The following is a 21,190-nucleotide window of genomic DNA, read 5'->3' on the forward strand; positions in this document are numbered from 1 at the left end:
GGCAGGTTTAGGCTCCAGACCAGTTGTTGTGCTTAAAGTGTTCTCTGATCTAGAATCCTTTGAACTTATTTCCATAAGTTGAAAATTTTGACTTGTTGCTTTATAGATATGTTGTGCTCTTCACGGAATGTAATTTCACAATTTCACTGCTTGCAATTTTGTTAAATGTTTATTAGTAACCAGTTTTGATCAGGATTGCATGAAGTTGCTATGCTGATTCCTGATCTTGTGCAGAGGGGAAGAAAAGATAACTTGTTTAATTTCACCAAGCCACAAGCAGTGTGATGCTAATTTTCCTTTTCTAGTACTTATCACATACAGAACGTTCACCTGAACCTGTTTTAAGTAAAATTGGGAAGATGGAGTATTTGATACTGGAACAGTTCTAAATGAATAAGATACTCAAGATAAACAATCAAATGATCAGAGGATTTTTGATTACTTCAAATTTAGCAAGCCTAAATTTCAATTATTGACCTTCAAAATCCCTTTGTAAAACTAGTGTAGTTTTGTTCAGTTTTTCCACTTCACTGCCTGGAGCGACTGTCAGAGGAAACTCAGTCTTTCGATTTGAACAAAGTGGCTGTGAATTTGGCATTGCTGTTTGTAGTGGCAAGATTATGTATTAAAAATTTGGATGGTGTTCACTTGATAGACCTAGGTGGATGTATAGTTTGTGTTGAAGCATGTGAAATTTACTTTTGGAAACTAGTAGCTTTATGCAGACCATGTAGTGATGCGGTTGCATTGTTTTTGTTTTTGACATGTCACTGACAAATGCTGCTCTTTCATTCCACCCTGTGTTTAGCTTGCTTAATAATACTTTTAATCAGAAGAGGCAGGTTGGGGTAGCTACACTCTCTCTAGCCATAGATAAAGCAGTCAAAATTGTAAATGACAAAATATGGTTCTTTCCATTTACAGGTTTTGCAGCAAGGTGTGTTGATGACTGCACTATGTCTGTGGTTCACTTTTCACTTCTGTCGTCTTGACTTTGTTTAGGATGTAACGGCCACAAAAGGAAATGAATTTGAAGATTACTGTTTGAAACGCGAGTTGCTGATGGGCATTTTTGAAATGGGCTGGGAGAAACCGTCTCCAATCCAGGTGTGTGTTCATTTCCCTGCAGTAGTATGCTTAACAGAATCTTGGAAGGTTTTGCTAAGGAAGTAGAAACTGGGTTAGTGCTGTGTTTAGTGTGTCCAATATGTTTGTCCTATTTGTAAGCTACATAAGTTTGTTTGATAACGGACCTTTTTGCCAAGGTGTCACAAGTGGGGCGATCGTAGCATGGTGGTAATGACACTGGACTAACAATCCAAAGGCCCAGGCTAATGCTCTGGGGATGTAGATTCAGATCACAGCAGCTGGTGTAATTTTAATTTTAATTAATAAAAATTAATTAATCATTCTGGAATTGAAAAGCTAATCTCAATAATGGTGACAATGAAACTACCATCAATTGTCATTAAAAACACATCTAGTTTACTAATGCTCTTTAGGGAAGGAAATCTGCCGTCCTTACCTGGTCTGGCCTACATGTGATTCTAGACCCACAGCAATGTGATTGACTCTTAACTGCCCTTTGAAATGGCCTAGCAAGTCACTCAGTTCAAGGGCAGTTAAGGATGGGCAACAAATGCTGGCCTGGTCAGTGACAACCAAATCCTCTGAAAGTGTTTTCAATTTAATTTGATATTCTGCTGATTTTTGTTTCTCAGGAGGAAAGTATTCCTATTGCATTGTCTGGCAGGGATATATTGGCCAGAGCCAAAAACGGAACAGGTAAAAGTGGAGCCTACCTCATTCCATTACTTGAACGGCTGGACCTGAAAAGAGACTGTATTCAAGGTTTGTATGATTATGTTCATAATTGACAATAGTTGTTTTTCTCAATCTTCCCAATTATTCCAAAAATAGCTATGTTTAAAATTTGGGTAGATGGGGTGGAAAGAGGAGGAAAGAATTTGAACTTTACTGTTGGACATGGGTTTTAAAAAGGGTAACTTTTAATATTTAGTTCATTTTGGAGCTGTGCGTTGTGTCCACTTAGCTTGGATATGTGTGGATTTTTGGCATGTATGGATCCCCATTCCAGCATTTGATATGGAACCTCATTCCAACATGATTTGGAACCATCAGGAATTTGAAGTCACAAATGAGTAATGTCACAACTGGGTGATAGCACTGAAATGGATCCATTAGTTACTTGCTGCAAGTATTGGCCTCTATTCTAAGATGGCAGGTTTAATTCCTAGCCTTGAACTGCTTATTTCCTGTATGTATTGAACATTCTTGAATTAAAAAAAAGTTGGTTTCTTGAAGCTTCCAAAGGGGCTTGTACATATGTTTGTATTTCCATTGTATCTGTTTTTCTTGTGTTAATGTAAACCTTTTTATTGCAGTGGGTGAAGGGAGTACTACATTAGAGGAAAAGAGAAAAAAAATGCGCCAGTGATAATTCATTGTTGCATATCAGTAAGCTTCTTGTGAGGGGAAAGGACTTGCATTTATATAGTGTCTTTAATGACCTCAGGATGTGCCAAAACTAATTAAGTAATTTTGAGGTGTAGGGAAATGCAACAAACAATTTGTAAAATTCCACAAATACCAGTGAGATAATCAACAGATCATCTCTTTTTTGGTGATGTTGGTTGACGAAGAAATATTGACCAGGACATGGGGAGAGTCTTCCCTGTGCTGTCAAAAAAAGTTTTTTTTTTTTTATATGTTCACTGGAGGGAGCAGACTCTTCACTATCTCATGCAGAATCTCTGACAATGCAGCATTCATTCAGAATTGTACTGAAGTGTTATCCTGGATAATGTGTTCGAGTCTCTGGAGTGGAACTTAACCCACAACCTTCTAATTTAGTGGTGTGTGTTCTGCCAGAGCTAAGGCTGACAACTAGAATTGCTGCTAACACTGGCATGCTGGCCCAAGAAGTTCTGAGATCCAAAGGGTTGGTTCTGTGGATGCTGAAAGAGACCCCCTTTTTGACCGCTGCCTTTTTGGGCCACCTATGCCAACTATTGAAGCAGTTTCTGTGCTGGCTAACCGTACTTTTCCCAGGCAATACAGAAGGCATTGTGACCAAGGCACATCTTGGCTTTAAGGTTGATTATGCAATTTTTCTTTTTAAAAATAGGCCTCTCTGGAATCTGTCCACAATATAGATAGTGGTTACCCCTGAACTGGGACCCTAATGTGGATTTATTTATTTATTTACTTTTTTTTTTTTGGAAGTAACTCTAATATAAACTCTTAAAAGAAATCCATTAAATTTAAGTTCCCTTTGTTGGAATTAACAGTGACTTTTTTTTTGCAAGAATGATACATTTGGAAGTTTGGTTGCAGAGGTGAATGTCTCCATAATTTTATCACATATCAATGCAGGTAGCACATTAGATAACTAACCCAGCTTTATTTTTTGCTTTTAAAGCTATGGTGATTGTGCCTACCCGAGAGCTGGCACTGCAAGTCAGTCAGATCTGTATCCAAGTCAGCAAGCACATGGGTGGTGTGAAAGTGATGGCTACCACAGGAGGAACCAATCTCCGGGATGACATTCTGAGGCTCGATGAGACTGGTGAGTGTGTAGCCCAATATCAGACGTAGTATATCTGATCTGACCCCTTTTGTCAGTAAATACAATTACACTGCAGAAATGCAGTTATCTAGATTTCAGTATTAGAGTAGATCTCCTCGTGTAAACTGAGATCTCCCAAAGTCAAAACAACAGATTCACCTTTCATTTTCTGTAGGAAGAGATGCCAGTGGATTACCCTTGTAACTTGGCAGCTGTAAACTTGAAATGGGATTAACAAAAATTGCATTTCTGTAGCACTTCTCACAAACACCAGACATCCCAATGGACTCCATAGCCAGTGAAGTACTTTTGAAGCGTAGTTATCATTGTCATGTAGGAAATGTGGCAGCCAACTTGTGCACAGCAATCTCCCACAAATAGCATGTGATAATGACCAGATAATCTATTTTAGTAGTATTGATAGAGGGATAAACATTGGCCTGGACTTTGCAGATAGCTCCCCTGCTCTTTGAAATGGTGTCATGGAATCGCTCGTCAACCTCTAAGAAGGCAGACAGGGCCTTGGTTTAATTTCTCATCTGAAAAAAGCCACCTTGGAGAGAACAATGCCGCCTCTACTGGAAGTTCAGCCTAGACTTTTGTGCTCAAGTCTTCAAGTGGCATTTGAACCCATAGCCTTCTGTCCCTGAAGAGAGTGCTAACAATTGAGTCACCTGTAGGAGAAATTACTGCTAGAGAAACAGATTAGTGTTGGGTTCCCTTCTATCATCTGCACAGAATTTTGATAATTTTAAATTTCCCCTGAAAATATCCATTCTGGGTAGGAAAGGTTTAAACTCAATGAAGCATAATCCCAGTTTCTCCATTTTTGAACCAACAACTTTTATTTTAAAAACTCTACTGATGCCTTTTTGATTTTAAGAACCTTGGGTTGCAGTTGAAACAGTAACTGTAATATGTATCTTTCTGATACTGAAAGCACACTCAGTATTGAATGATTAAAATGTACTGTTAGTGCAGTTGAGCCAGGGTAAAAATATAACCAGTAGATCACCATTGTCTGTATAATCAGTGTATAAATAGGGCAAATTAACAGTAAAACATACTGTTGCTTTCAATAGCTGTTTTGAATCATGCAAAATATCTTTAGTTTAATATTTTTCTAACTTTTGTTTCTGCGTGCCCTCTGCCCTTTCCCAACCCCCACTTCAGCTGCTGTGATTACAGGCTCTGTCTTAACTGCCAAACCTTATCTCAAAGCCAAGAGGCAGAATTCCTCTTAAAGTATGTGATGATAAGCAATAAATATTCACCTCAATTGTGAAGAATTATAGGCTGATATGCTATCCACAGTAGGCCACAGTGAGACATCTAATTTTTAATTTCATAGCCCACTTTTCATCTTTGCTGTTGGGCACTTAAATTTATATGAAACAGTGCATCACTTATTCACCTTGTTCTCGATCTGTCTTGACAGATATTGTATACTTAAAATGTGTTTATTTTGTTTCTTTAAATACAGTCCATGTGGTGATTGCCACACCTGGAAGAATCCTGGATTTGATTAAGAAAGGCTTGGCTAAAGTGGACAACATACAGATGATTGTATTAGATGAGGTAATGTAACATTTAAATAGTGCCATTATTAAATTGAAGCAATTGTTTTTTTTTTGTAACATTGTAAATCCCTTTAGCTTTCCCTTTTTAGTAATGACTTTGGGTATAGGGTGATTTTGTACTTGTGACTAAAGTGCACATGCAATTTATTTGTTTTATGGTAGTCAAAGGTGATGAAAACACAAGATGAAAACACATGGTGTAGGCATAACGTATTAGCATGGATAAAGGATTAATTAGCTAACTGGAAGCAGAGAGCAGGGTTAAATGGGTCTTTGTTGGGTTGGCGAGCTGTAACTAGCGGGAGTGCCTCAGGGGTTGGTGCTGGGGCCTCAACTATTTACAGTCTGCATCAATGATTTGGATGAAGGGACCGAATATATGGTATCTCAATTTGCTGATTGCACCAAGATAGGGAGGAAAGTAAGTTGTCAGAGGGGATTGAGAGTCTTCAAAAGGATGTCGGCAGGTTAAATGAGTGGGCAAAAATTTGGCAGATGGAGTATATGGGTGAAAATGTGAACTTGTCCACTTCGGCAGGAAGAATAGAAAAGCAGTGTGCTATCTAAATGGAGAGAGATGCGGAACTGGGTGGTCCAGAGGGATCTGGGTGTCTTGGCATATGAATCCCAAAAGGTTAGTATGCAGGTACAGCAAGTGAGTAGAAAAGCAAATGAAATACTTGCATTTATTGCAAGGGGAGTGGAATATAAAAGTAGGGACGTTCTACTGCAGCTGTACAAGGCATTGGTGAGAACATCTGGAATACTGTACAGTTTTGGTCTCCTTTTTTGAAAAAAGATGGAACTGCTAATGCAATTATGAAAAGGTTCATTCAACTCATTCCTGGGATGAAGGACTTATCCTATGAAGAAAGGTTGAACAGGTTGGACCTATATCCATTGGAGTTTAGAAGAATGAGAGGCAATCTTATTGAACTATGTAATTATCCTGAGGGGAATTGATAGGGTAGATACCAGGAGAATGGGGGAGATGAGAACTAGGGGACACATTATGCAATGTCTCCCTTTTAAGACTGAGATGAAGAGAATTTTTTTTCTGAGGGTCATTAGTATGTGAAATTCTTTTCCCAGAGAACAATGGAACCTGGGTCCTTGAATTTATTCAGGGCTGCATTAGACAGATTTTTGAATGACAAGGGCATCTAGTTATTGGGGACAGAAAGGGTCAGCCATGATCTTACTGAATGCAAGAGCAGGCTTTAAGGGCTGAATGGCCTGCACCTCCTAAATCCTATGTTCTGCTAAAGGCGTCCGGAAGTGATTTTCAAATATACCAGTTGAAATGACAGCTGCCCTGTGGATATTGTTTTGAGAATAAGATTTCCTCAGGTCTCCCTGTTGTGCACATTACCTGCAACTAAGAGCTTGGGAGACCTACACCAAAGTGAATGCAAATACTGTTTTTAAAATGGCCAGAAGGAGCTGTGCAGCTGGTCAGATGTTAAGCTCCCACTCACTCGCTCAGTCACGTGTGCGCATACGCCCCCAAGTAATTATGGGTAATTGATCCTTCTTTGTACATTCATCTAAAGGTCTAACTGAGCAAATCTGTTTCGTAATGCTGGCTATTTAACAGTACTTTTTTCCTGACTGTTCCTATAGGCAGACAAACTGCTGTCACAGGACTTTGTGCAGATGATGGAGGACATAATCTCTACATTACCAAGAACCAGACAGATCTTGCTTTACTCTGCCACGTTCCCACTCAGTGTACAGAAATTTATGGTAAGAATTTGCCACTTGGAACAACCCAGATAACAAAATGTGCCTCTGCACTGTACAGAACTTTTCATGTTAACCCTCGCTGCTGCCCCCTCCACTCCCATCTGATGAGTGGATCTCTCTGGTTCAGTTGCTAAGAAGTGCACAGGAAGAGGGACCACAGCCACCTGCCTCCCCTCCAGATAAATTAGGAGACCGATGAGCACGATTATAAAATCTTTGTCTTTTCACCATCTGCCCCCTCACCCACCTAAATCACTAAGTACAAATAGCATTGAAACTAAAATTAGGCTCTGATTTGCCTTGTGCCATAGTGCTGAAAGAACATTTGTCCAGAAATAATTAACTATTACCTGTGGTCCAGTATAGTTAGTTTTCTTATCTCATCAGGGCCATGTACATTTGTTTTGGAAAGTTTGATACTTAGAAGCAACTATATTCCACTGATACGCGATCATAATTCCTCACATATCTGTGCTGTTGCTAGACTCCCTGTGTTCCTTTTTGTTTGAAGCTGGCATTGTTTTAAAACTGGTTACAGGCATATTTTATGGACCTTTCTCTGTGAGTGTGCAGTGCACTCTATGGTTTCTACAACAAATTATACTTGCGTGGCATTATTTGTGACATGGGAACATAGGATTTAGGAGCAGGAGTAGGCCGTTCAGCCCTTCAACCTGCTCCACATTCAATAAGATCATGACTGATGTGGTTGTGGTCTCAACCCCACTTTCCTGTCTGCACCCCATAACCCTTGACTCCCTTATCTATCAAAAAATCTAACTCGGCCTTGAATAAACTCAATGACCCAGTTTCCACTGCTGTCTGAAGAAGATATTTCCACATACTAACAACATACTCAGAGAAGAAAAATATCCTTATCCCTTTCTTAAAAGGGAAATCTCTTATTCTTAAACTGTGTCCCCTCTTTCTAGTCTCCTCACAATAGGAAACATCCTCCTGGTATCTACCCTGTCAAGTCCCCTCAGGATATTATATATTTCAATAAGATCACTTTCCATGCTTCTAAACTCCAATGGGTATAGACCTGATCTGTTCAACCTTTCTACAGAGGAAAAGCCCTTCATCCCAGGAATGAGTCAAGTGAACCTTCTCTCTGCACTGTTTGGAATGCAGATTTTTCAAATATGGAGACTGAAACTGTACACAATATTCCAGATATGGTCTCACCAATGCAGCATAAAGCTGCAGTAAAACTTCCCTACTTTTATATTGCATCCCCCTTGCAATTAACACCAACATTCCATTTGTCTTCCTAATCACTTCCTGTAACTGCATACTAACTTTGTGATTCATGTACCAGGACACCTAGATCCCTCTGTGCCACCAAGTTCTGCAATCTCTCTCCATTTAAATTGTATACTGCTTTTCCATTCTTCCTGCCAAAATGGACAAGTTCACGTTTTCCCACATTTTACTCCAACTGCTAAATTTTTGCCTACTCAGTTAATCTGTCTATATCCCTTTGCAGACCCTTGATCTCCTCTTGACAACTTACTTTCCTACTTATCTGGGTGGTGTTGGCAAATTTAGCTACGATGCATTTGGTCCCTTCATCCAGATCACTGATGTAGATTGTAAGTAGTTGAGGCACCAGCACTGATAGCTGTGGCACTCAATTGGTTACAGCTTACCAACCCAAAAAAAATCTATTTATACCTACTACATGCTTCCTGTTAGCTAACTAATCCTTTATTCGTGCTAATACACCATGAGCTCTTATTTTGTGTAGTAACCTTTGTTGTGGCACCTTATCAAATGCTTTTGGAAATCCAAGTACACCACATCTACAGGTTCCCCTTTATCCACTTACTTCAAAACACCCTAATAAATTAGTTAGACAGAATTTCCCATTCATAAAACCATGTTGACTCTGCCTGATCAGATTATGATCCAAGTGTCTTGCTATAACCTTATTAATAGATTCTAACAGTTTACATTTGACAGATATAAAAATACCCGGAAAAACTCAGCAGGTCTGGCAGCATCTGCGGAGAGGAACACAGTTAACGTTTCGAGTCCGTATGACTCTTCAACAGAACTTTTTTTTATTTAGTTCTGTTGAAGAGTCATACGGACTCGAAACGTTAATTGTGTTCCTCTTCGCAGATGCTGCCAGACCTGCTGAGTTTTTCCAGGTATTCTTATTTTTGTTTTGTATTTCCAGCATCTGCAGTTTTTTGCTTTTACATTTTACATTACATTTTTTTTGAACATAGGTTTTACATTTCAATCCATGGGAACCCCTCCAGAGTCTAAAGAATTTTTTGGGAGATTATAACCAATGCATCTACTACCTCTGCAGCCACTTCTTTTAAGACTCTAGGGGCAGGCCATCTGGTCCTGGAGACTTCTCAGCCTCTAGCTTTTCCAGCATCTTTTCCCTGGTGCTGGTGGTGGTTTTAAGTTCCTCACTCCCATTTATCTTTTGATTTTCAAGTATCTTGTAACAAGTGAAAATGAAGAATTTAAAATAATGTAGTCCCTTTAACTGATTTGGCCATTGAAGGTGAGAAGCTGTCTTTTGGGTCATTACCACACTTGGTGCTACATGCAACTAATTGTAGTGCTTCTGTGTTGTGAGACCGTGTAAAATCTTAGCTGACAATGCCCAGCAGTGATTAGGCCTGTCAAGTTTCTCGATGTTTTGAGGTGAAATTATGTTAAAACTTGTTTGAGATCTGGATTCGAGCTGCATTATTACAACATACATGAGACTAATTTTGAGTGGTTAAACTGTATTGTGTAATGATGCACTAACTTGTCCTCTTGGCAGAATTCACATTTGCAGAAACCATATGAAATTAACCTGATGGAAGAGCTGACACTGAAAGGAGTAACCCAGTACTATGCCTACGTTACAGAGCGGCAGAAAGTGCACTGTCTCAACACACTCTTCTCTAGGGTAAGAACTGCATCAGTGGGGTTTTCAGCACCATGTAGTAAGAGATTAGCCTGATCTTCAGCCATTTTAAAGGCTAAAATTGAAGCAGGTGCTCTAGGCTTGAATGCACGATGCAACCTGACATTCCAGTATTATAGCGAGATTCCATTCCAGAAGTGCCATCCTTTTGATGAGATGTTGGATCCTATTCCGGTGGGTGTCTCAGCTCAATTTGAAGAGGAGCAGAGTTCTGCTGTTGTTATGATCTGTAAACCTCTGGTAATGTCTCAGAGGCAGCAGCCTGTCAGTTTTAAAGGAGAATTAGTTTTTTTGTGACTCTTAAATTCTTTGTGGTGGTGGCAGGTGACCCAGTGAATCTACAGTGATATCTATAAATATCCTATATCATGGAATTGCAGGGGAACTTTAATTCATTCATGGGATGTGGGCGTCACTGGCTAGGCCAGCATTTATTGTCCACCCCTAATTTCCCTTGAGAAGGTGGTGAGCTGCTGCCTTGAACCGCTGCAGTCCATGTGGTGTAGGTACACCCACAGTGCTGTTAGGGAGGGAGTCCCAGGATTTTGACCCAGTGACTGTGAAGGAACGGTGATATTTTTCCAAGTCGTTTTGAGGGGATCTTCCAGGTGGTGGTGTTCCCATGTGTCTGCTGCCCTTGTCCTTCTAGATGATAGTGGTCATGGGTTTGGAAGGTGCTGTATATGGAGGCTTTGTGAGTTCCTGCACTTCATCTTGTAGATAGTACACACTGCTCTGCTGCCGTGCGTCAGTGATGGAGGGAGTGAATGTTTGTGGATGGGGTGCCAATCAAGTGGGTTGCTTTGTCCTGGATGGTGTCAAGCTTCTTGAGTGTTGTTGGAGCTGCACTCATCCAGGCAAGTGGAGAGTATTCCATCATATTCCTAACTTGTGCCTTGTAGATGGTGGACAGGTTTTGGAGAGTCAGGAGGTGAGTTATTCACCGCAGGGATTCCCAGCCTCTGACCTGCTCTTGTAGCCACAGTATTTATATGGCTAGTTCAGTTTCTGGTCATTGGTAACCCCCCCCAGGATGTTGATGGTGGGGGATTCAGCAATGGTAATGCCATTGAACATCAAGGGGCAATGGTTAGATTCTCTCTTGTTGGAGTTGGTCATTGCCTGGCACTTGTGTGGTGCGAATGTTACTTGCCACTTGTCAGCTCAAGCCTGGATATTGTCCAGGTCTTGCTGCATTTGGACATGGACTGCTTCAGTATCTGAGAAGTTGTGAATGGTACGGAATATTGTGTAAGCATAGACCTTATGATGGAAGCTCTATTGTGATATGAGGGTGATGCCGAACATTTAAGGCCAGATCAATATTCTCCACTTTTGTCCACCAGCCATTGCATTAAAGAGCAGCACAGGAGTAGCCCCAAATCAAGCTGCATGCGTCAACTCATTATTGAATAAGAAGGGGGCAGTTGGGTTGGGGTGAAGAAGCAGGGCATGTATAAACGGGTTTGTTTACATGAAAATTAATTGTATTACTGTTTTTTGTTACTTTTAGCTTCAGATTAACCAGTCAATTATATTCTGCAATTCCTCCCAGCGAGTGGAGCTGCTGGCCAAGAAAATCTCCCAGCTGGGTTACTCTTGTTTCTACATTCATGCTAAAATGAGGCAGGTGAGTTTAAAGAAAGAACTTGCAGAGTGAAGGAACTCCTCAAGAATTGACAAAATATTGTGAATTTGCCTGATGCACTTAACTATTTTTTTGAAAAATGTTGGTAAGACCCATTGTCCACTCCATCTCCTGGTGTATTTATATAGGGTCACTCCATAGCTATAGTCCCACTGATGAGCTTTGTATTTTTGAGGGTATTTGCTTCATTCTTTTTTTTCTTATTTTCTTTGTCACTTTTAACTGAGGACCTTTTTTCTATTAACCTGGAACTGGACTGAAACCTAAGAAGTTAAATATGAAATTATATGCTCCAAGTAACTCAATTTGTTGTTCCTCCTTTACCACTTGCTCTCTTTGCTCTTGGACAAGAGTTAAATTTTTATAGGGCTGCTGTTCCACAGGCACCTGCTATCCCCAAGTACTTACCCAGTGCCTTTAAGCCTGTAGACATTGAGTGTTGGGAGGTTATTTGACCATGGGATGTTTAAAGTTGAGTCGCTATCTTTCCTTGCTCTATAGTTGCTGAATAGTTATTGCAAGTGAGAGCTTGTTTGTATTTTTGGTGGGTGGATGGGGGAGAGGGACAAAAGCCGTTGAAAACTTGTCTCTGTACTCCTTTATAGATAGAATTGACATAACTCTGGTCATTGCATGCAAGTTAGATCCCTTGTACTGGCAGTGATTACAAAAGTACTCTTTTTTTGTTTTTTAAACAGTGTGGCTCATTTTGCACATGATCTTGAGGATTATTGTAAAGAATGAACAGTTCTTTTGGTAAAATGAGTTGTCAATTTTTGTTTTGACAGGAACATCGTAACCGTGTGTTCCATGATTTTAGAAATGGAATGTGTCGTAATTTGGTTTGCACTGGTAGGTACTAAATTTTTAGAAATGTTCAATTTCACTTTGCAAGGCTGAGCATTTGTTTGGCTGTTCTTGGATTAGGTAGGTCTGTATGTTGCATTATAATATACGACACATACTATTGGATTGGATGGGCCTTCAGTCAGAGGAAGAAAAATCTTCAGGGAGGAATAATCCTTCCAGTCACATCTCCCAGTGGAGTGAGGATGATAATTGATGTTGCCTAAGGTACACTGCTTCAAGAGAATAACATGGATATGGGCCCTATTGGATTTTTGACGATTTAAAACACTTCTCAGCCACTTAGGTATGTAGACAAAAATTAATTATGTTAGAAAGGGGATGACAAGCCACTTGATGCAGATGGATTTACACAGACTATAGTTTCAAAACCTAGAGGATAAAATTTTTAAATCTTGGAAATTGAGTAATTGTTAACTTTTGTGTTCATCTATAGTTTGGTTAGCGATTTAGCAAGTTAGTAAGAAATCCCATCCACGCAAATTGTGCAGTTGAGTTAGAGACAACTAGACATACCCTTGGAGGGAAAGGCAAAGCGATTGATTAGGTATCATTTTTGGGTGTTAGACCAAGTGGCCATTTCCTGTTCCTAAAGGGTTTTATGTAATGAAGTGTTTTACTTATAGGCAATGGAACCAATTGTTCTTTGGAAATAGATTTTTTTTATTTACAATCAGATTTTTCACCTGAATGTATGTATTTTTTTCCTAGATCTGTTCACTCGTGGTATTGATATCCAAGCTGTGAATGTTGTAATAAACTTTGATTTCCCAAAGATTGCAGAGACCTATCTACATCGCATTGGCAGATCAGGTGAGGGTAAACCCTATTTATTCCTCCTTTCCCTGTGCCATATCAACTCGAGATTGCAGTCCATTCCCAGGTTGCCACACGCTGAGGGTGATTGTGCACGGAAGGGCATATCCTCTTTTTTCCCCTTCTGATGCTGAACCTTTTCCTTCCTTTGGAAAGTATTTGCCTGTGCTTTTGGTGATTTCCAGCAATAACTTAGTTCAAATGTGTAAACCCAATGGGCCTGATTTTTAACCTTCTCAAAGCCCATTAATTTAGAGTTAAAATATCTCCTCATATCTCCTCTCTGACACTTCTGGTGCTTCCAAAATACTGCGCCCAGAACCACATGCAAAAAAAAAAAATGGAATTTGGATAGGGTTTTTCAGCTGGATGGTATGTTTGGATTTTTAATTTGCCAACGAGATATGGGCACCACTGGCAAAGTTAGCTTCTTTTATAGGCTGCCTTTTGAGAAGTTGGTGGTAAACCACCACCTTGACAGTTGAGTGGCTTGCTAGGGTCATTTCAGAGGGCAGTTAAGAGTCAACTACATTGCTGTGGTCTGGAGTCACAAATAGACCAGCCTGTTTAAGGACAGCAGATTTCCTCCCCTAAAGGATGTTGGTAATTTCATGGTCACCATTACTGATATTAACTTTTTATTCCAGATTTATTTAATGAACTGAATTTAAATGCCCCAGCTGCTGGAGTGGTATTTAAACTAGTCATGGAATTATTAGTCCAGGCCACTGGATTATAATTCTGCAACATAACCACTATGCTGCTGTACCCTAGAATGGAAAATATGTTGTAAACTTCAACTGCTGGCTATTTTAATGCAAGCCATCTAAAATATGTTTAAATGTTTCTGTCTGCAGGACGGTTTGGCCATCTGGGCCTGGCAATCAACCTCATCACGTACGATGATCGCTTTAATCTGAAGGCCATTGAGGAGCAACTTGGAACAGAGATCAAGCCCATCCCTGGGAGCATTGACAAGAGTCTGTATGTTGCAGAGTACCACAGTGAGCCAGATGGGGAGGACAAACAGTAACACTGCAAACAAAGCTGGTGAGTACTCAATGAAGCTTTACCAAGTTTTCTAAACTGGGTAAGGGTTCTTGAAGTCTTCCCGGAGGCATACCCCTTCCCCAGCTGAAAGGGCAGGCTTGAAACCTTGGAGTCTTTGTCAGTCCCATATCATAAATCATCAGCAGCGCAGGATAGACTGATTTTGTTTTTCCAGCTGTCCATTTTGGGGCAAGTTCCTGATCCTGTGATGCCAGATGACTTACCTGTCATGACCAAGATTGGGAATTTCCCATTTGGGAAATCGTTGTTCACTTTAAATGTCATAACTCGGAAGATGGGAGGTGGGGAAGAAGGAGGGAAGAAAACAGTTCATGAACACTTAATTTTGTAAAAATCTATGAAGAGTTTGAAATGGATCTCCACTTGAACTGATCTCATGATTTATCCAAGTACATTGGTTAACTTTTGTAGCATTTGCATTTCAAAGGAAAAATCTGATTTCTTCTCATTCATTCTTATCAGCTGACCTATCCAGGTGTACCAGCAGCCTTTGGTAGCTTTCTCTATCGCCGCCTTAACTGTGTAACACTGGTAGACTTCCTTACCAAGAGATGAAAGATGTGATGTGCATGTCAGATCTCATCTTGTCCAGTTGTCCACACACAAGTGCTTCCTAACAACGATCACTGGGCACTATGATCGTGGTTATGTTGCTGTGGTGAACTGTCATTTGGAGGATGATGTGCAGCCATTTCAACAGACGTGCGAATCCTGGCAGCTAATTGTAGGTGCAAGAGTTATGAAGTTTTCTTTAAGCAGTACTAGTTTGGGGCCTCGAGTTATAGTTGAAGTTGGACTCCTTTAGTTTCAAATCCTGATGACTGAAGTGGGGCGGTTTTTCTTTAGTAGGGTATAGGGCAGGAAACCAGTGACCCAATCTAGCCATGTAACACGCAGCCTTGTGACACTAAGAACTACTAGAGACTTTTGCATCTCTTCATTTGGAGGAAAGCTAGGATGGAGATATGGGAGCTGACTGGAGTTTGATGGGGCGAACAATGTTATTTTCAAACAATTGGTTGAGTGGGTTTTTTTTTTTAAATGAGCACTGTGCTAATGCTGTGATTGGATCTCTAACCATTTCTTTTTATATCTGCAGGCACCAATCACGGGATACAGAAACTGAAGAATTTTTTTTTTTTTTGGCCTGTTCTGGAACACATCATTTCTTGGGGATACCCTTCTCTTTTCTTTGTCTAAGACAACATCATTATTTTCCTTCATTTGATGATGACACAAAGTGTAGTTCCCTGATTTTTGTGAAGGACCATTTCTTCCTGAGCTCAATGGTTTGCACTGTGTGCAGGGAGTGGACAACTATTGCACTAACTGGCACGGGGGTTCTAGACTAAGCGGCACTGAAGAGCTGAACTGAACAGCGAACAGCACACTTTGTTGACTCCTCCTTTTCTCCTTCCTTCCCCCTCCGTTTTTCCCTTCCATTTTTGCTGAAGCCACTGGCCAGGATATTCATCTGATGGCTTCTCAACTTCTCCCAGCGCACATATTCATCAGTCTTAGGCTACCAAGTTTTTATGGTATTTGTATAAAGTGCCTTACGGTGATGCAGGACCATATGAATACCATCCCTAGATTATAGCCATCTGTCACTTATTTTTGTCGGGTGGGAGGGAGGGCTATGTGACATTAACTTCATCTGTTTTCCATTGGTGAGAGTAAAATGGAATGTATTGGGGTGGGGGGCTGGGGTGGGGGATGAAGAAAGAAAAATCTGCAAGTTTTTAGATATTTTAATTTTTGAAGGGGACTATTTTCCTTGGAGAAGTTGAGCTGGAACTCCAGATGAGATGTCATCTTGATGTATATATGTTAAATATGGTGGGGCTAATTTTGTTGACTTTGCGCTCAGAAGGAAAGCTTGCATTGTGCATTTTTAATTTTGTTTTCTTCGCGGAGGTTGGCCAGAAGACTCCAAGCACGACCCTAGCAGAACACTAAAGAACCCCACCCCCACCCGTACCTCCCCTTAGACTTGAATGTAGACTGTTCTGCAGCAACTACACTCTGACTCGGGGACTTCTAAACACAGGCATCCATTTTCCTTCTGGCAGCAAGATGAAGTGTGTCCCACAGAAGATTGATGTGTATACACCTGTAAACATGTAAATAGGTTTTTTCTATCATCTTGTTACCTTTGATATAAAAAAATATTGGTTACTAGGGCTGGAAGGGAATGGGTAGGATGTTGGTGTGAAGCTAAAGCTGTGAGGGGCACTGTTGCATACAACATCAGCATCTTAGCTGATTTCTGTTCATATAGTGTAAAAGACATCCAGCAACTTACAATTGGGAGTTGATAACACAGATACAAGTAGCTGAAATGGCATCATCTCCCTCCTGCATTGAACTGTTTGGATACAGTGACTATACTTAACCCTTTTGACCCCAAATACTTGGTAATGAAATGCCCCTTAATAAAAAGTGTTATATAACACCATCCACTCTGTGCGCACGCCTACCTAAAGGTACTTGCCTGCAACGAAGCAAGAAGAAAACATTTAAATCACCAAGCTAGCTGTTGCCCTATAGTGTATTCCCAGGGCAAACAGATGCTAGCGGGAGCCTCAAATTGAATGAAAACCATTAAGTATGGCTGCAGGGATTGAAGAACAGCTGCTAACACTATATAGCTGCCTCAGTCCTCTCCCCAGACCTTGGCTCTCACTTTGAGCATAAAGGTGGCCTGACTACCCATTCTTTTTATTTGACTATCCTGCCTTTCACTGAAATCTTACTTCTGCCCTCATGGTTTGTATAGACACTGTTCTAGTGTACCTGCGGTTCACATTTGATTGTTGAAACAGAGGTAACAAAACAAGAAAAATTTCCCATTTGTCCTGTCTTTCTCCATACTTTCTGTAGTGACACTTTTGAAGTAGCCCCACCTTCAGTTGACATCATTGAATGCAGCAGAGAGGCCTGCTTCACTCTGAAATAAAAAGTTAATGCAATTTGGACCACGTGGTCAGTGCAGCTGATAGTTTATTTGTTTTATTGTGAGCCAGTTGACAAATGAAATCACAGCTGTGACTGCCCGTCATTTAATGGGGACTAATGCAAAAGTAGCTCCAGCATACCAAGTACAGCCATCAGTAGTTCTGAAACATGGTTATTCATGTTAATGTGAAAAAATCAGACCTCTGGAACAAATTTACTCCTAGAATGATTTTATTTGGACTTGTGAAGCTACTATTCATTCCCCCCCCCCCATCAATCCAGTGTGTGCATGCACACAAGTCGCATTCTGTTCTTGGAGTGTATTTTATGCGAAAATAATTTGAAGGTTTGATTTATTGACAAAGTCTAACCATGTCTGTGTAACTTATTGAAAAGATTGGATGTCATTACCTCTACTTTTGAACCCTTTTAAGCATTGGTAATGGTATTGTATCTTAAGCAAGGTTCTCCCTGGGCAGTAAGGGGTATGTTACACTTATACTCCATACTCCATCACCATTTGAATTTCAAGATTTAAAGAAAGTAAACAATTTGACACATTGGGGCTGTATTAAGCTCATTTAATTGTGGTAAACAAGTGACCTGTAATTGGTTTTTTAAAAAATGTTGTTGCCTGTAGCTGTGCCCCTCACAGTGTGCTGGTAGATTGGCCTGATGTACAGGCAGTGTGAAGCAATGGACAGAAAAGATTGCTAGTAACCTTCAGCCTGAGTAACTGCTGTCTTGGAGGCACCTGTACTTCCAGTCAACTCCTCTGCACTCAAACTTAAGATAATTTGTGATCTAAATGCAAAATGATAGCTGGAAGAATTCTTTTTAGTTCTGAAATAAACGGCTGGTCGAGGACCAGATTCTGTGACCCCTATGGAATTTTCCACTAGCTTGTGTATTTGAGGAGGGAGCAATTTGTAATTTGAACACCTTGAAAGAAATTAATGCATTCAAACTATAGTATTAAGCTTAAGTCTTACTATAATTATTTACCACTGGCAAACACCCAAAAGTCCATAAATCTTGGAGTTGGCTTGTTGGGGTGTTGGATTGGTGGTGGTACATTCTCCTAAAATTTCATATTGGTTTTGTTGTATGGGGCCTTCGTGATGGACCACTGGATTCTTCCAGCATTTAATTCCTTTCTGTTCTGTGAAGTGAGCAAGCATTTCACAAATATTTGGGGATCGGTTTGTGGAAAGTGCAGATATTTTTCAGGACTAGAATCCAATATTAAGTATAATGCATGCATAAATAGGCACTTTGCACTTGGAGTGCAATGAACATTTTGTGCATTATATTGCCAACTATTTGTTAATCAGCATTTTAAGTTTAACAAATTTGCACTTTTGAGGAGTGGAATTCTGGGTATGTGCAGGTGCCTCTCTGACAGATTCCGTTTTGTTAATGTGCAGAGATTATAGGGTTTACAAGATTTAAAATGCTGTAAGATAAGTGTCAGTAGCAGAAAGCTGTGTTAACAGACTTGAGCACGGATACTAGCTATGAAAACACCCCCAGTTCTGCAGGTACTCCATGTAAAAGCAGTTATGGTTGCAGCAGGTGGGGGTTAGGGGGGTGCAGGTGAAAGCAAAGGAATTAACCAAAAGCAGCATGTTGCTCTTGTGCTGCAGCTTTCTTCATCCATGGATAAAAGGTGAAGGGATCGTTCCACACACTCACTTCCCGTCTTGTAAATAGAGAGCCGACGGCAGTGTGCACATCAGACGCAAAGCTTGTGTTGGACTTTGAGCGTACACACTGCCATCATTAACAAGCCTGGTGCCATGGTTTAGCGATCCCTACCGAAGCACAGATAAAGTTGAAAATATGTAGTAGTATTAATTCTTGGCCTCTCCTGGAAGGGTTGGCATTTAACTAGACTATCCCCTTGATGGCTTCTGGTGTTGGTGGCTATCTGGGGATGGTAAGACTATGCCGGAGTATGCAAATTTTGTTTTGGATAGGGAAAGATGCTTTGTAGCTTCCATTGTTGAGTCAAGTGTGTAATCGCATCTCTGCCTTAGCAATGACTTTCTAACTATAAAAGCCAGTGATGTAGGCAGATAGCAGCAGGTGCCTACATCAAACTGCTGTAAGAACTTGGTCAGTATACAGCTCAAAAAGATATTTCTTAAATGAAGAGCAACAACCTTTTATCTTCACTAAGGAGCATCTTTTTAACAATGGGATAATCCCACAAAAGGGTTGTGCTGTAGCTATTCACTAAGTTCTTCATAACTGGTAACTGGCTTCTGGGAATATAACAAGGATTTTTTTTGGGAAGGGCCAAAACTTTTTAATATGGAATGAGATGAGAGCATCTTTCCCCTTGTTCTCCGTGGCATATTTCTGATGTGTGAAGCAGCTAAACTTTGGCTTGCAGTATCATCAGTGAGCCCTTCACACACTAGGTGACTGAGTCATCTCATTCTATTTTTGTTTGGGAAGTTGGGTGGATGATTCTGCTGTTTAGAGGACTTCATCTGCATGAAAACTGAATAATTCAAAACCTGACCGTTCTAATGGTGAAGATATATAATCCCACTAGGTAATGGAACCTCGATGTCTGCCTAGTATGGCCAGGTGACATCAAGCCAGTTTTGTTAATGGCCATTGACACCATGCAGGGTCAGTAATTTTGACTTGGATAATTGGACATCATGTGTCTTTTTTTCCCCCTTTTAGTTCTCTTTGAAGGGTGGGTTGAGGGTGTGATTCCTGGGGGCAATATGGAACTCCTTTTTATTGTGCAGATGTAGTCCTCTGGGGTGGGGGGCGGGGGGTGGGTTTGGTCAGGGTTGTGGGTTGTTGAACAGAGTTCAAATAATGCCATATGCATATGGATCTTTACCAAAGGGGGAGGGCAAGGGGCTTGGGTTTAAAAACAAACTAAAGACAAACCGTCCCATTTCAGTGTTCAAGAAAAGAACCTTAAGTTTCCCCAATTTGAGCAAAGATTCTTAAATTGGTGGCTTAAAAAAAAAGCATAATCTAAACCCATTGCATCAAGGACACTGAAATGTTAGGACTGTTAAATGGTAACACTTGACTAAAGTGAATAGTGTTACTTGCAAATCAAAAGAGTCTATTTAAATAGAACACACAGATTTGGTTCCCTATAATGGGTGTAATTGGCTCAATATTCCAGTGAGCAAAAAAAACTTTACTTTCAAACCAGAACTTTTCTTTAAGGCTGATGCTATGTGGACCGGTTGTGAAATGATTTGGATGCTTATTCAGAATGAGTTGAGAGATTGTTCAAAGAAAGCTACAGAGTTGCATTTTGTTCATTTAAATAAAGCTCACTGGAATCAAACTGGAATTTGTGTGTATTTGTGCTTAGATTTCATCTTTGTTCATGCAGTTTTCTAAATATGTGTGTGTAACTTGCACATGAAAATGTGTATTTCGGGTGAGTTGCTGGAGCGATGTAGCACCTGCTGCCTAGAGGAACCTTGTCTTTCCTGATCTTACTATCTCTCTATCCTTTTCCCCAGCAAATTTAACAGTGCCTTTGGTCACTTTTCCTAATCAGTGATTACCTCTTGCTCCATTGCTCCCCCTTTGGAGCATCTTGGTGTTTCACTGTCTGATGACTGCTGTGTAAATTGAAGGTGGCAACCCCTTTTTCTCCATCCAATTCTTAATATTGTGCAATTGCCCAGGTTTTGATGACACACACCCCTTTTTGAGGTTGCATACACATCTTTCATTTCTAAGACCACCTTGGCTAGGAGTGGGCAAGCTTTTATTTTTGCACATTTTCCTCTAGAACAGCTGGTGGGTGGGCTGAGGGTTAGGTGTTGGGGGAAATGAATGTGAAACTTAGATGCAAATGAACCAAAAACATCTCTCTGATACGAATAGATTTCTATTCTGATTTGAAGTTTAGGTAACAACACATGAAGCAACAAATTTTTCCAAATCCTCAGACCAATGAAATCTGAGTAAAATTAGCT

General features: G+C 40.3%; 1 protein-coding gene across 3 annotated transcripts in view; it reads left to right on the forward strand.

Annotated features, from left to right (window-relative positions):
- ddx6 (DEAD (Asp-Glu-Ala-Asp) box helicase 6) overlaps positions 1-20,547 on the forward strand; it is a 35,371-nt gene extending 14,824 nt beyond the window's left edge. For all 3 annotated transcript variants that reach the window (XM_078533250.1, XM_078533255.1, XM_078533240.1), the window contains 11 exons: positions 1,003-1,107; positions 1,722-1,851; positions 3,443-3,589; positions 5,073-5,167; positions 6,793-6,915; positions 9,710-9,838; positions 11,370-11,486; positions 12,293-12,356; positions 13,083-13,184; positions 14,045-14,237; positions 15,358-20,547. In XM_078533250.1, the coding sequence (XP_078389376.1) occupies positions 1,003-1,107; positions 1,722-1,851; positions 3,443-3,589; positions 5,073-5,167; positions 6,793-6,915; positions 9,710-9,838; positions 11,370-11,486; positions 12,293-12,356; positions 13,083-13,184; positions 14,045-14,220 (1,188 nt within the window). In that variant the 3' untranslated portion in view covers positions 14,221-14,237; positions 15,358-20,547. The remainder of the gene's footprint in view (positions 1-1,002; positions 1,108-1,721; positions 1,852-3,442; positions 3,590-5,072; positions 5,168-6,792; positions 6,916-9,709; positions 9,839-11,369; positions 11,487-12,292; positions 12,357-13,082; positions 13,185-14,044; positions 14,238-15,357) is intronic.
- Positions 20,548-21,190: the final 643 nt, after the last annotated feature.

Source organism: Cetorhinus maximus, chromosome 2, assembly GCF_964194155.1.
Source record: "Cetorhinus maximus chromosome 2, sCetMax3.hap1.1, whole genome shotgun sequence".
Classification (NCBI taxonomy): Eukaryota; Metazoa; Chordata; class Chondrichthyes; order Lamniformes; family Cetorhinidae; genus Cetorhinus; species Cetorhinus maximus.